Below are 13223 nucleotides of genomic sequence, written 5' to 3'. Positions count from 1 at the left end.
GGGCAAACAAAATAGACGGTATAAACAGTATAAATTATAAATTAGAAATGATGATACAAGGTAGCGTGAAGTGCATATGTACTGATGCACACATTGATAACACCATGCACATTTATAGTGGGAATGGAAAGGTCTGAATATATAGCATTTCTTCAACAAACTAGTATAAACCCCATATTCTTCTAACTGAGTCAAATCACTTGTTTTTGTAAATATCGACATTTAATAAATACTAAGTAAATACATGTGATTCAAATACTCACCAGGGCTAAATTATAACCCGGCCGAGATATAATGGAGAGAAACCATAGGAGAGAAACCATAGGAGTCCCTGGTCCCTTTAGATATAATGGAGAGAAACCATGGGAGAGAAACCATAGGAGTCCCTGGTCCCGCTTAGAGCCAGGGTCCTCTGACAAGACCCCACCCGGGTGGAGCTCCGGGCGGGGCCCTGGGCGGGGTCCCGTGTGGGGCCCCGGTACTACGTACTGCGAGGCTGGCGGTAGGGGTGGTGCACGCGGATGTCGTAGGGGCGGTGTGTGTTGTTGCCCATCACGATGCGCCCAGCGCCGGTGTACTTATGGGCCTTCTCCACGGTGTGTGTGTTCCAGTCGGTCCAGAAGAGCCAGTCCTCGAACAGCGTGAGGGCGAACACGTGGGGCAGGGAGCCCGCCAGCGCCCGGTGGCGGTTCTGGCCGTCCATGTCGGCGAAGCTGTGAGACACATGAGTACCATCAGAAGAGTAGAGTCGACCTGCAGGCATCCAGATGAACCCAACTCTAAACCCCTTACAACCTGTTTCACATGAGGTGGCTCAGAAGTGCAGAGTCTAACTTTCTGTGGGGATATAATAAACTGTGAACATAAAAGTGACAACCAAACTAGTAGTGAAGTTGTAGCAGTATTAGAGGTACTAGCAGTTCTACCGGACTCCAAATGTAAAGCGCTGCAGGTCACTGAGCTGCACTCTCCTCAGCATTGTAACTACAATGAGATGGGTCTCTGTACGCATGTCGGCCCTTCAACCTCTACAGCCGCCCACACACTGCCCGCTGGGCGGGTGAGGCCAGGCCCCGGGTGCTGGCCCGCTTCAGCCTTCTGGTCATCAGGGTCACACTCACTCGATGAAGTTGAGGTGGGCATCAGCGAAGAAGATCTTGTTGGTGGCGTAGTCGACGGTCAGCCCGCTGGGCCACTCCAGCTTGGCTGTGATGATGGCGCTGGCGTTGCTGCCGTCCATCCCCGCCCGGCCCACGAACGCAGAGGCCCCCCAGTCGGTCCAGTACAACCACCTAGGGACCGCCACTGGTTACTATGGTCACGTACGTGTGTGTGTGTGTGTGTGCGTGTAAGATTTGTGTGCACAATACGTGTGTTAATGTGTTTAAATATATGCGGGAATCTACCTATTTATATAAAATGTACATACGTACATACAAGTATTGTGCATACGTGTTGGCTTGTATTATGTATACATTTGCATTTGTGTGACTGTATATATGTATGTCTGTGTAAGTGTATGCGTACATGCGTATGTTTGTATATTATCTCTGTTTATGTATTGTGTACACATGTATGTGCATGAATGAGTGAGTGAGTGAGTGAGTGAGTGAGTGAATGTGTGTGAAGGTACCCGTATCTAGGGTTGAGGGCCACGGCGTGCGGGCGTGTGATCATGTAGGTGGCATTGGCGCCCGGGATCTCCCCTGTGAGGAGCTTCTTCTGGTGGCGCCCATCCAGCTCCATCACGTGCACCGAGCCGTAGTCGCTGTCCACCCAGTACACCTTCCTGTCGCACGCACACACACACACACACACGCACACGCACACACACAAACAGAGGCCATAACTCGGCTACCTGAGAGGTGGCCATATTGATGACCATTTTGATGACCCTCAGAATTATTATAAGATAAAGTCAGACGCAGTCAGGTGAAAATAAAATGGATATTTCATATTGTTTCATAAGTAAAAAAATATTGTTCCTAGCATAATACATAATAATTTATTGAGAAGATGAAAGACTAAAGATGCCAGCTGATGATCAACATTCACAACATGATAATAAGATAATATAACAAATGCTTTCTTATCGCAGTCTTGACTTTGCCTTAATATTCTGTCTTGGGTGAATAAAGTACTAATATAAGTAGGACCAAAAGTACTAGTATCTTATCTTTATCTGCCTGTGTCATTAAATCCTGTTTAATTTAATAAAACTTAAATTAGTGTTTTTGTTATACCTCGGCCAATGAAGTCTCCTCAGTTTTAGTTCACCTAGAGCTACAAACTACTTCCTGTCCAAACCAAACAACAAACCTCCTAACAAACTACCTAGCTAACCAGCCTCCAAACAAACCCCCCCCGACGCTCACCTGCCCACCCAGTCCACCGCGAGCGCCTCGGCCCCGCCCATATTGGAGTCCACCAGCGTCTCCCTCTCCCCGTCACCGTCCAATCGCATCCTGTCGATCCGCCCCCTGCCAGCGTCCAGCCAATAGAGGCTCTTCTCCTGGTGGTGGAAGTCCACACCCACTGCGTTGGCCAGCCCCTGCAGCAGCAAGCTGAGCTGCGCGCCGTCCGCCGTCATGTTGCGCACGTAGTAGCGGTTGGAGTACAGCAGGGAGGGCGGCACCCCGCTGTTCTGCCGGCAGGTGCGGCCGTCGGGCTCGCGCAGGTAGCCCGGCGCGCACTTGCAGCGGAAGGAGCCGGCCGTGTTCTCGCACAGCTGGCTGCAGACGGCAGGCGTGGCGCGGCATTCGTCCACGTCGGCGCAGGCCTTGCCGTCGGCCATGAGGCTGTAGCCCGTGCGGCAGGAGCAGTGGTAGCCCGTGGGCGTGTCCGTGCACAGCTGGGCGCACTTGTGTACCGACGGGCTGCGGCACTCGTTTATACCTATGGCGGGGGGAGGGGGGGGGGGGGGTAGATTGTGGGTGTTTGGGGGGACGACCCGGCTTTGTTTGTGTGTGGGTTTTGTTTTGGAATGTGTGAATGTGTTTGTTTGATCGCTTGGTGAAGGCCTTTTATTTTCTTGTTAACGTTTTATTTTCTCGTTCTGTTCAATTTGTTCCTCTGAATATTGTGACTTGTTTTTGTCATATAACATGTTAATAAGTAACATGATGAGGTGTGATTTTACATGATGTAACCCAATGAAAACAGTGAACAGTGGTGAATAGTGGTGGACAGTGGTGAACAGTGGTGAACAGTGTTGTGGTGAACAGTGGTAAACCGTGAACATGGGTGAACACAGTGGTGAACGGTGGTGAACCGTGAACAGTGGTGAACAGTGGTGAACAGTGGTGAACAGTGGTGAACCGTGAACAATGGCGAATGGTGGTGAGCGGTTGTGAACAGTGGTGAGCGGTTGTGAACAGCGATGAAGGGTGGTGAACGGTGGTGAGCGGCGGCGAACAGTGGTGAGCAGGGGTGAGCGGCCTGACGTCTCTTACCGCAGCCCTTCTCGTCGCTGTTGTCCTGGCAGTCCTTCTGGCCGTTACACACGGCGCCGGCGGCCACACACTGCCCCGACGCACACATGAACTGTGTGGGCGGGCACGAGGGCCCAGGCGTCACGCACAGCCGCTCCGCCTCGTCCGAGCCGTCGGCGCAGTCTGCCTCGCCGTCGCACACGTACCGGGACTGCACGCACGCCCCGTTACCGCAGGTGAAGAAGAGGGCGCCGCAGGTGGGGTACGTACAGCCACGCTCATCACTACCGTCACCACAGTCATTAACGTGGTCACAGCTGAGGAGAGAGCGACAGAGAGACAGAGAGAGAGACAGAGAGCGAGAGAGAGAGAGAGAGAAAGACAGAGACAAAGACAGAGACAGAGAGAGAGAGACAGAGACAGAGAGAGAGACACACTAGGTTAGGTTGCTTACTGCTACTGGATGAGGACACAGGCTAGGTTCCTTACTGGTAGGAGATGAGGACACAGGCTAGGTTCCTTACTGGTAGGGGAGGAGGACACACACACAAGCTAGGTTCCTTACTGGTAGGAGATGAGGACACAGGCTAGGTTCCTTACTGGTAGGGGAGGAGGACACACACACAGGCTAGGTTCCTTACTGGTAGGAGATGAGGACACAGGCTAGGTTCCTTACTGGTAGGGGAGGAGGACACACAGGCCGTTGGTGCAGGAGAACTCATCCATGTGACAGGTGCGGTTGGGACAGGTCTGCAGGAGCTCGTCGGCCGCGTCGGCACAGTCCTTGTCTCCGTCACAGACAGAGGCCAGGGGGAGGCAGCGGGGGCGGCCCGGGAACCAGGTGGGACACGTGAACTGGCTGGAGCTGCAGGTACGCTCACCTGGGAGGGAGGGAGTGAGGGAGAGGGAGAGGGAGAGGGAGAGAGAGAGAGAGAGAGAGAGAGAGAGAGAGAGAGAGAGAGAGAGAGAGAGAGAGAGATGCTTTGAGTATATGTGTATAGTATATGTCATGTGTTTGTGGGTGCGAAGGGGCGTTAGTGCATGTGTGATGCAATATAAAGGAACAGTCGGTAATGACTTTCTTAATGTCTTTCACTGTTCTTTAAAGGAGAATTTCACTGGTGGAGACATGAATCTGTATTGAAAGTGGGTCATATAGTAACATCAATTTCTAATTTGGTGCCTTCTTGACCGAGGAAAAAGGCAGACACTGACTTTTTGACGCTTGTGGCGCTTGTTGACGACAACTCCCACAGTGCCAATCAGCCTTCACTCCCTGCAGTCCAGAGTGAATGCAGCAGGAGGAGAAAGTGATTGTTGCCGTTTGCGGTCTCCCCGAGCTCTATATCTAAATAATATAATAATATATCTATATAATATAATATAATATATAATATCACGGCCAAAGCTGTGTGCGCCTTGGGAATGATATTATGAATTAAAGACTGCGTCGGATTCTGGTACTTCCACAACAAGTAAAGACTCGTAGTGGGGGTTTTCTCGGGTGCGTGACCCGCACAATTTTGATGAAACAGGTGAAAAATTATGTACTGTGTCGGACACGGGTAAGACTTTTCGGGTGCTGGATATGTTATTCACCAGCGGAGGAGCCAACTAAAACCGTGTGAATGATGTGCTTTTTTTGCACAGCAATCTAAAGCACCACGCCGACACCAGGTAGTGTAATTCCCTGGCATTCCATCTAATGTGTCTAATTTTCCTCCAGTTGCAGGTCAGGCGTCGATCAATTTATAGCGGGTCTGGTCGGGTGCGGAATGTTATTCACAAGTACGGCCGGATGCGGGTTAGCAAAATAAGACCTGAGTATTGATTCTCGGCCATGGTGGAGAAGGAATTGGGGAAAGCAACATTGGCTTTGACTCTCTAAGTCCAGATTGAACCACGACTTCAGATTGATGTGGAAGGACCAGAGACGTTGGAGAACCCGACGCAGTCGTTTATTCATAATATCATCCAGGCGCACACAGCTTTTGGCCGTGATATTATATATTATATTATAGATGTCTATATATTATATTATTTAGATAAAGAGCTCCAGGTCTCCCACTGGAGCTCCCTGAGTGTTCTAGAATATCTTATAGAACACGGCCAAAAGCTGTGTGTGCCTCCGGATGGTATTATGAATAAACGACTGCTTCTCTGGTACTACATCATTGCTTCTTTAGCGCTTGTGTGATCTACCGGTCACACCTGTCACATGGTAACGTCAAAATCCATAACGTAGCGCAAATTCTTAACGGTGTACTCTCTATACTGATTATACCATACACCCCTAAGTCCCACCCACTGGAACTAGTGCTTGTAGTTTTTTAGAGCCCCCCCCTCCCTTACACTTTCTGCTTTAAATGACGCAAAAGTGTTAGAGGTAGATACGGATCTCTCCCATCTCAGGGGAAAATGAGGGAATGATGCACGACCATTCAAAAATATGACGTTTCTATATGATGTTTCTAATGATACAAAGCTTAATGCAAATGGGTGAAGTGTCCCTTTAAGTTCACATGAATACACCATCTATTGGAGAGGAACGGTACTACCATCTAGCTCCACAGACTTGACTCACGGATAAACCATCAGCAAACAAAACAACCCACCTCTTTTTCAGGTTCACAAAGCCACCCTGCACTTCTCTGAGGAAACTTGGTCCCAATTATTTTATTAACCATCTTCTCTCCTTTTTTCTGTCCTTCCTTCCTTTTTTCCTTAATTCCCTCCTTCTTTCTCTCCTTCCTTATGATCTACCCTCCTTCCTTCCTCCCTTCCTTCCTTCCTCTCGTCCTTCCTCCCACCCTCCCTTCCTCTCGTCCTCCCTCCCTCCCTCCCTCCCATCCTCCCTCTATGCTGTGTCTACTAAGAGGGTGTGCCTCCCCCTGCCTCCACCTCACCACACTGCAGCTCCGGAGCCTCGTCACTGTTGTCCCCGCAGTCGTTGCTGCCGTCGCAGGTCATGGACTGGGGCACACAGTTCCCGTTGGTGCAGGTGAACTGGCTGGGGCCGCACGTCCTCACCTGGTCCTCTGGGGAACACACCAGAACACACATACACTCTTACATACATACCTCCATACATACATGGATGGATAGATATACATGGATGATGTATAGACAGACAGACAGACAGACAAAGAGTCTCATGCCAATAAAGCTTTTTTTAATTGAATTGAATTGAATTGACAGATAGATGTAGATAGATAGATAGATAGATAGATAGATAGATAGATAGATAGATAGATAGATGGATTGATAGATAACTAGATAGATAAATAGATAACTAGAGAGAGAGAGAGAGAGCGAGAGAGAGAGATAGTTGGATGACAAATGGATGAATATAATTAATTGATGCTGGACGGTTTGGTGAATAAATTAGGATAGATGAATGATTGATTAGATGGTAGGATAACTTGATGGATGGCTGAACAGATGAATGGATGATGGATGGCTGATAAAGAGGGCCCTCTATGGGAGGGGTTCTACCGCAGGTGGGGGGTTCGTCCATGCCATCAGAGCAGTCTTTGTAGGAGTCACACACCCAGAAGGAGGGGATGCACATCCCCAGGTCACAGAGAAACTCATCCGACGAGCACGTACGACCCTCTGAAACACACACACGTGCACACACACACACACACACACACACACACACACACACGCACGCGCACACACAGGCACGCATGCACACACACGCACAAACACACAAACATTATAATAAATAGTTCACAAATACACAAACCACAAAACTAGTTGTTGGATTCACGATGATTGATGAGCAGGTAGTGGACGCCCACATGTGAGCTCCAGGATGCTCACATGTGGGCTATAGTCAGCAGACATCAGAAGCCTTTCCACTGGGGGACTGCCCCCAAACTCATGCACAGAGTCCCTCCCTACCTGCACTCCCCTGGTATCCAGCCCAGGGCTCAGTGGCTCAGTACCCCTACAAACGTCTTGATCATCCGTATTATGGGGGTGATCTCACCGCAGAACAGAGGGTTCTCGTCACTGTTGTCGCCACAGTTGTTGTATCCGTCACAGAGGTCGTCGGAGTGGATGCAGATATTGGTGTTCTCACACTTGATCTGCCCTGTAGGACATGTCCGGTCGGCTACCAACCAGAGTGGAGGGAGAAGGGTCAGGTTAAAGGTCAAATGTTCACCATGCATAGGAACCCGGAAAAAATGAACATATTTAAATATCGTCACCCTCTTAAAGTAATGGCCTAAGTCATATTTTGAAGTTGTTCAGAAAACAGAAAAAAACTGAACCATATATAGAGTATAATATACTCTATATATGGTTCAGTTTTTTCTGTTTTCTGGCCATTACTTTAAGAGGGTGACGATATACAAAATAACAGTTTCCCGACTCTGCCTGTCCTGTTCAGCCAGCCAGCCAGACAGACAGACGAGATGAAAAAAATAAAGTTCTTTAATGAAATGAACTGAATTGTCGATAATTAGCACGACTAAACCAAACCAAGTCCACTCACGGCAGTTTATCTCGTCGGAGGTGGCGTTGTCCCGGCAGTCGTTGAAGCCGTCGCAGACGAAGGCGTCGCTGATGCAGCGGCCACTGGCACACGTGAACTCCCCCACAGGGCCGCAGGTGGGGAAGGGGCAGCCGCGCTCGTCGCTGTTGTCCCCGCAGTCGTCCATGTAGTCGCAGGCGTAGGCCAGCAGCACGCAGTGCCCGTTGTCACAGGTGAAGTCCTGCACCGAGCAGGTGTGGAAGGCTGGGTGCAGGTAGAGAGAGGAAGAGAGAGAGAGAGAGAGAGAGAGAGAGAGAGAGAGAGAGAGAGAGAGAGAGAGAGAGATGAATTTGGATTAATTTTGGATGAACACACAGAACAACTCAACACACAACCCCTCTCTTTCTCCCACTCATCACACACACAGACTCTCTCTCTAAATCACATTCTATTTCATATACATGCTCTCTCTCCCAACTCATCACACTCCCCCTCTCTCCTTCCCTATCTAACTCATCACTCTCTCTCTCTCCCTCTCTCCCCAACTCACCACTAACTCACTTTCTCACCACACTCTCTCTCTCTCCCCCCCTCTGATACTCCTCTCTCAAGTGCGTAAGAGGGGTGGGGGGATCCCCCCAACTCACCACACACTCTCTCTCCCCCCAAACTCACCACACACTCTCTCTCCCCTAACTCACCACACACTCACTCTCTCCCCCCTCCCTCTCTCCCCAACTCACCAAACACTCACTCTCTCCCCCCAACTCACCACTCACCCTTTCCCCCCAACTCACCACACACTCTCTCCAGCTCGTCTGACTTGTCCTGGCAGTCTGGGAATCCGTCACACTTAGAGCGAACCGAGATGCAGGCTCCACTGAGGCAGGTGAACTGCTCGGCCTGACAGCGGGGGGCACCAGAGTCCTGGATGCAGTCCTTCCCGTTGTTGGCCAGGTACCAGCTGCCCTGGTAGGGACACTGGCACTCAGGGCCCGACGGACCTGACACAAGAGACACCGTGAGATGGAGGACTTGACACAAGAGACACCGTGAAATGGAGGAGGACTTGACACAAGAGACACCGTGAGATGGAGGACTTGACACAAGAGACACCGTGAAATGGAGGAGGACTTGACACAAGAGACACCGTGAGATGGAGGACTTGACACAAGAGACACCGTGAAATGGAGGAGGACTTGACACAAGAGACACCGTGAGATGGAGGACTTGACACAAGAGACACCGTGAAATGGAGGAGGACTTGACACAAGAGACACCGTGAGATGGAGGAGGACTTGACACAAGAGACACCGTGAGATCTGGAGGGGCATGACTGGCCAACACAAACGGTTTGACCACAGAGTGTTAAAAAAAGCCTGTAAAGGTTTCAGATCACCACCGTGCCAGACTGGCCACTGTAGCAATACACGTATAAAAATCCCTTATGAAAGCATTGTGTAAATTAGTTGTTTACGGTTGAATTTTCTGCCATGAAGCTGAGCAGAAATGTGTCATTTAAATAAAATTTATAGTTTCAGATTTAAGAATTCAAAATTCAATGGTGAACAATGAATGCTAATTGAATCAGTAATAAGGATTCAAAACAATTGAGAAAGGAAAACAATATGAATATGTAACTATACAAATATCTAGAGAGGAGGAGGGTAGGTGGGAGAGAGGGAGGGAGAAAGAGGAAGAGAGGGAGGGAGAGAGAAGGAGAGAGAGGGGGGAGAAACTTTTGTTTACGTCTGTTAAGCTTGTAGCTTCCTTTGATTACTTGGTTGGTTGGTTGGTTACTCCAACCGTCCTTATGTTAAGGTAAAGGAAACCGGACAAGAGTTAAAACCTACACCATCTAGTGGCAGTTACCCAAGCTCAGCATGTAATGTGGAATTTCCCATTGATACTTTTGTAAAAATAACTACTGGAGACATTCAGTAACTTACAAAGTAGTCAATAAATCTCAAACTTGGGCAAAAAAATATTTTGCCCACATTGTCCACCCTGAGTCCTTTGACGCAGAACGGTACATTCTCACCTGCGACACAGACGTGACTGCACCCCCCATTGAAGAGCTGGCAGGGGCTGGAGCACAGCTCCTGTTTGGCCTGCGTGAACACGTGGATGTCGTGGGGCTGGTACTGCAGCTCCTGGGCCAGCACGGTGAGCCCTGAGCCGTCATCCTTCCCGGCGCGGTACACAGAGCGCGTGGTCCAGTCAGTGAAGAAGAGGTCCTGCTGGTACACGCTCAGGGCAAAGGGGTACTGGACCCCCAGCAGAACCACCTGCCGGTCCTGGCCCTTCAGGGTGGAGCGCTCAATCTTGTCTCTGCAACGGGAAGTAAGAGAAGGGCAAGGCAAGTCTTGAAGTCATATAGAACCTCTTGTAATGTTGTGTTTGATGATTACAATTGACGATTACAAAACGATAATCATTTTCTAAACATTTAGGGGCCCCTTCCAAGCTAGGGCCCTCCGAACCATTTATGTCCCCCAACCGTAACCTCACCCTTTATAATAACAAAATAGAAGGGGGAGTTAAGTGAGAGAGGAGTGAAACAGGAAAGCAGCACTGACTTCAAGTCTGTTACTTTGTTTAGCATTTTTCAACAGCCTTTCTTTCACTAACAAAATACTTAGACAAATCAAAGGGTGTCCCCTCTCAAAGGGAACAGTTCCTTTCACGAGTAGACAGATTTGATCGTTTTTGAGGCACAATTCCAGCAGGTGGACCTACAGAGTGGAGTCGGCCCAGTACAGCATCCTCTGGTGGACGTCCAGCGTCAGGCCGCTGGGGGAGCTCAGGCTGCTGTTGATGATGGCGATCCGGTAGTTTCCTCCCAGCGTCACCCTCTCAATCTTAGCAGGGGGCCCCCAGTCGCTCCAGTAAAGGTAGCTGGGTTGGAGAGGGAAGGGGAGATAAGGAGAGACGAGTGGAGGTGTGGAAGGTGAGGTCAGTTGAGAGGAGGGGAGGTCAGTGGAGAGGAGGGGAGTGTAAGTGAGGGGAATTGAGGGGAGGCGAGGGGAGTGTAAGTGAGGGGAGGTAAGAGGAGTGGAGGGGAGTGTAAGTAAGGGGAGGTGAGGGGAGTGTAGGTGAGGGGAGGTAAGAGGAGTGGAGGAGAGTGTAAGTGAGGGGAGGTGAGGGGAGGCGAGGGGAGTGTAAGGGGAGTGGAGTTGAAGTGAGGGAAGGTGAAATGCGGGGAGAGGAGGTGAGGTGAAGAGGAGAAGGGAGGGGCAGTGAGGGGAGTGGAGGTGAAGTGAGGGAAGGTGAGATGAGGAGTTACCAGCAGGATAGAGATGGTAGATAGCGCAAGCATAAAAAAAACCTTCTGTAGGTGCTTTTTGGGGCTGTTAAGTTTGGCCTACAGATGGTTCAACTCAAGAGAATGCTCATTAATGACGGATCATTTCATATCCCCTACTCATCCTCCAGAGCTACTTACCCATAGCAGGGGTCCACGATGATGGACTTGGGTCGGCTGGCCTGTGTGACAACAGAGCGGTTGCCGCCCTCCGTCCCGATGGCCTGGATGTTTCTCCTGTGGTAATCTGTCCAGTAAAGACGCTTGTGGATCCAGTCGTAGGCCACACCCTGTGGATTATCCAGATCTGGAGGAGCGGGAGAAAAACAGAAAGGACGAATACGTGAAAAAACATGGATGAGTGGCAAGGGTGTTTGACGCCCAGCCCAAAGGACTGCTGAGGCTCAGTGAAGTATGAACCCAGAACATCCCGGCTGGGAGCCAAACACCCTAACCACTGGTGGTCATCAACCTTTTTAAGCCCAAGATCCCTGACCTCAGCCTTGGTGAAAGGCAAGATCTACCTATTGAAACGTTGAGAGACAAAACACAGCCCAGATTTTACTTCCAACTTGAGGCCTTTTACTTAGCTAATTGTATTTGAATTACATTAGCTTTGGTCCAACTTTCAAATTGATGCAACCAAGAAAACACTGTAACAAGCATATCAAACCTAGCTGTCTTGAATTTTACAATGTACATTCAATTCTAAGTTTCATTATATAATTTCATTCCAACACAAAAAATAAAGGCATGTGGGCTATTTTCCATTTGTATGAGGAAATTATTTTGTTCATAGTAACCAACAGCAAATCAACATAGTTATTATTAATAATAATAATAATAATAATACATTTTACTTGCAGTTAGCAGATCATATGAAGTGCCATTATTAACTGTTATGCTCAGTTATGATTATATTATTATATATATTATATATTACTGTGGAAACTATTGCAATACTTTCAAGTACATTTTTAAATGCTCAAATGTGTCAAATAATTTGGACCCCATCTCCACCCCTCTTTAACAGAACTCAAAATACATGTGCATGCAACGTTGAAAGATCAGACGTTTGAATTACTTGACACCGACGTGGAGAGGCACTTTTGTCCAGAGCATAATGTGCATTTCACGTTTCACTCGTCCCAATAATTTCTTGGAGGGAAAAGTAATGGCTATACTTCCATTTAAAGAAGGCTACTTTTGGATTATTTTGGCTCGTCATTCCTGTTTCTCGTTGACTCACTTGTGTTGTTGTGTGTCCGACTCTGCGTACTTTCGAATGTGTAAACAACACCCGCCCAACTCTACCTCAGATTGGCTTACCGTGAAATGTTACTCTACCTAAGCCAATCGTCATCATTAATGCGATTGTCTCGTGCCCAATAGACTAAGAATAAGTCCCGCCTCCGAGGCTCCGGTTTCCTTGGTCAAATGTTAATGGGAAATACATACATAACAAACTCTGTAGGTGGCGAAGAAGTAAAAGCTGCCTCACGTTTTGAACTACACACTTTTTCCATCTTCCATCTCCATCTATTATGAAGAAGCATTATGCTAACGCAGATCTGTACAGACTTCGGACGTCACGACTCTCCCAAGTGTGTAGTTCAAAACGTGACGCAGCTTTTACTTCTTAGCCACCTACAGAGTACGTACTATCATTGAAAAACCCCATGTGTCCCCTCGGAGGCGAGACTTATTCTTCAAAGGTCTATAACCAAGGAAGAACAGTAGAGAGAGAGAGAGAGCGTAGTAATGCTGCCTTCACGTGCTATGGAAAAGATGATCCTTTCCATTTGTGAACTGGAAATTACGAGTGCCTTGTGTTCAAGTGCTTTTGTTGTTGTAGTGAAATGAAACATGGCGGACCCACAGATCCTGACCTGTTACTGTTGAAAAGGTCAAAGGTTATCATCACTCATCTAGGCAGCTCATGTATCAAAATATTCTATGAGCTCTCCAGTGGAAATGACGCCGTTATTCCCATCACTGATTA

The 13223-nt window shown here is 48.6% G+C and overlaps 1 protein-coding gene across 1 annotated transcript in view; it reads right to left on the bottom strand.

Annotated features, from left to right (window-relative positions):
• lrp2b (low density lipoprotein receptor-related protein 2b) overlaps positions 1–13223 on the bottom strand; it is a gene marked incomplete at both ends in the record, with an annotated part of 82019 nt that overhangs the window by 21594 nt on the left and 47202 nt on the right. The window contains 14 exons of the mRNA XM_084485582.1: positions 490–713; positions 1122–1292; positions 1634–1789; positions 2376–2895; positions 3453–3748; positions 4108–4312; positions 6338–6469; positions 6927–7046; positions 7429–7554; positions 7939–8181; positions 8715–8921; positions 9959–10248; positions 10657–10815; positions 11363–11528. Coding sequence (XP_084341708.1) covers positions 490–713; positions 1122–1292; positions 1634–1789; positions 2376–2895; positions 3453–3748; positions 4108–4312; positions 6338–6469; positions 6927–7046; positions 7429–7554; positions 7939–8181; positions 8715–8921; positions 9959–10248; positions 10657–10815; positions 11363–11528 — 3015 coding nt within the window. The remainder of the gene's footprint in view (positions 1–489; positions 714–1121; positions 1293–1633; positions 1790–2375; positions 2896–3452; positions 3749–4107; positions 4313–6337; positions 6470–6926; positions 7047–7428; positions 7555–7938; positions 8182–8714; positions 8922–9958; positions 10249–10656; positions 10816–11362; positions 11529–13223) is intronic.

The sequence above is a fragment of the Micromesistius poutassou genome, assembly GCF_964030765.1.
Source record: "Micromesistius poutassou genome assembly, chromosome: 21".
Taxonomy (NCBI): domain Eukaryota; kingdom Metazoa; phylum Chordata; class Actinopteri; order Gadiformes; family Gadidae; genus Micromesistius; species Micromesistius poutassou.
Note: the sequence above shows the minus strand (reverse complement) of the source record. Positions and strands in the feature narration are given on the sequence as shown.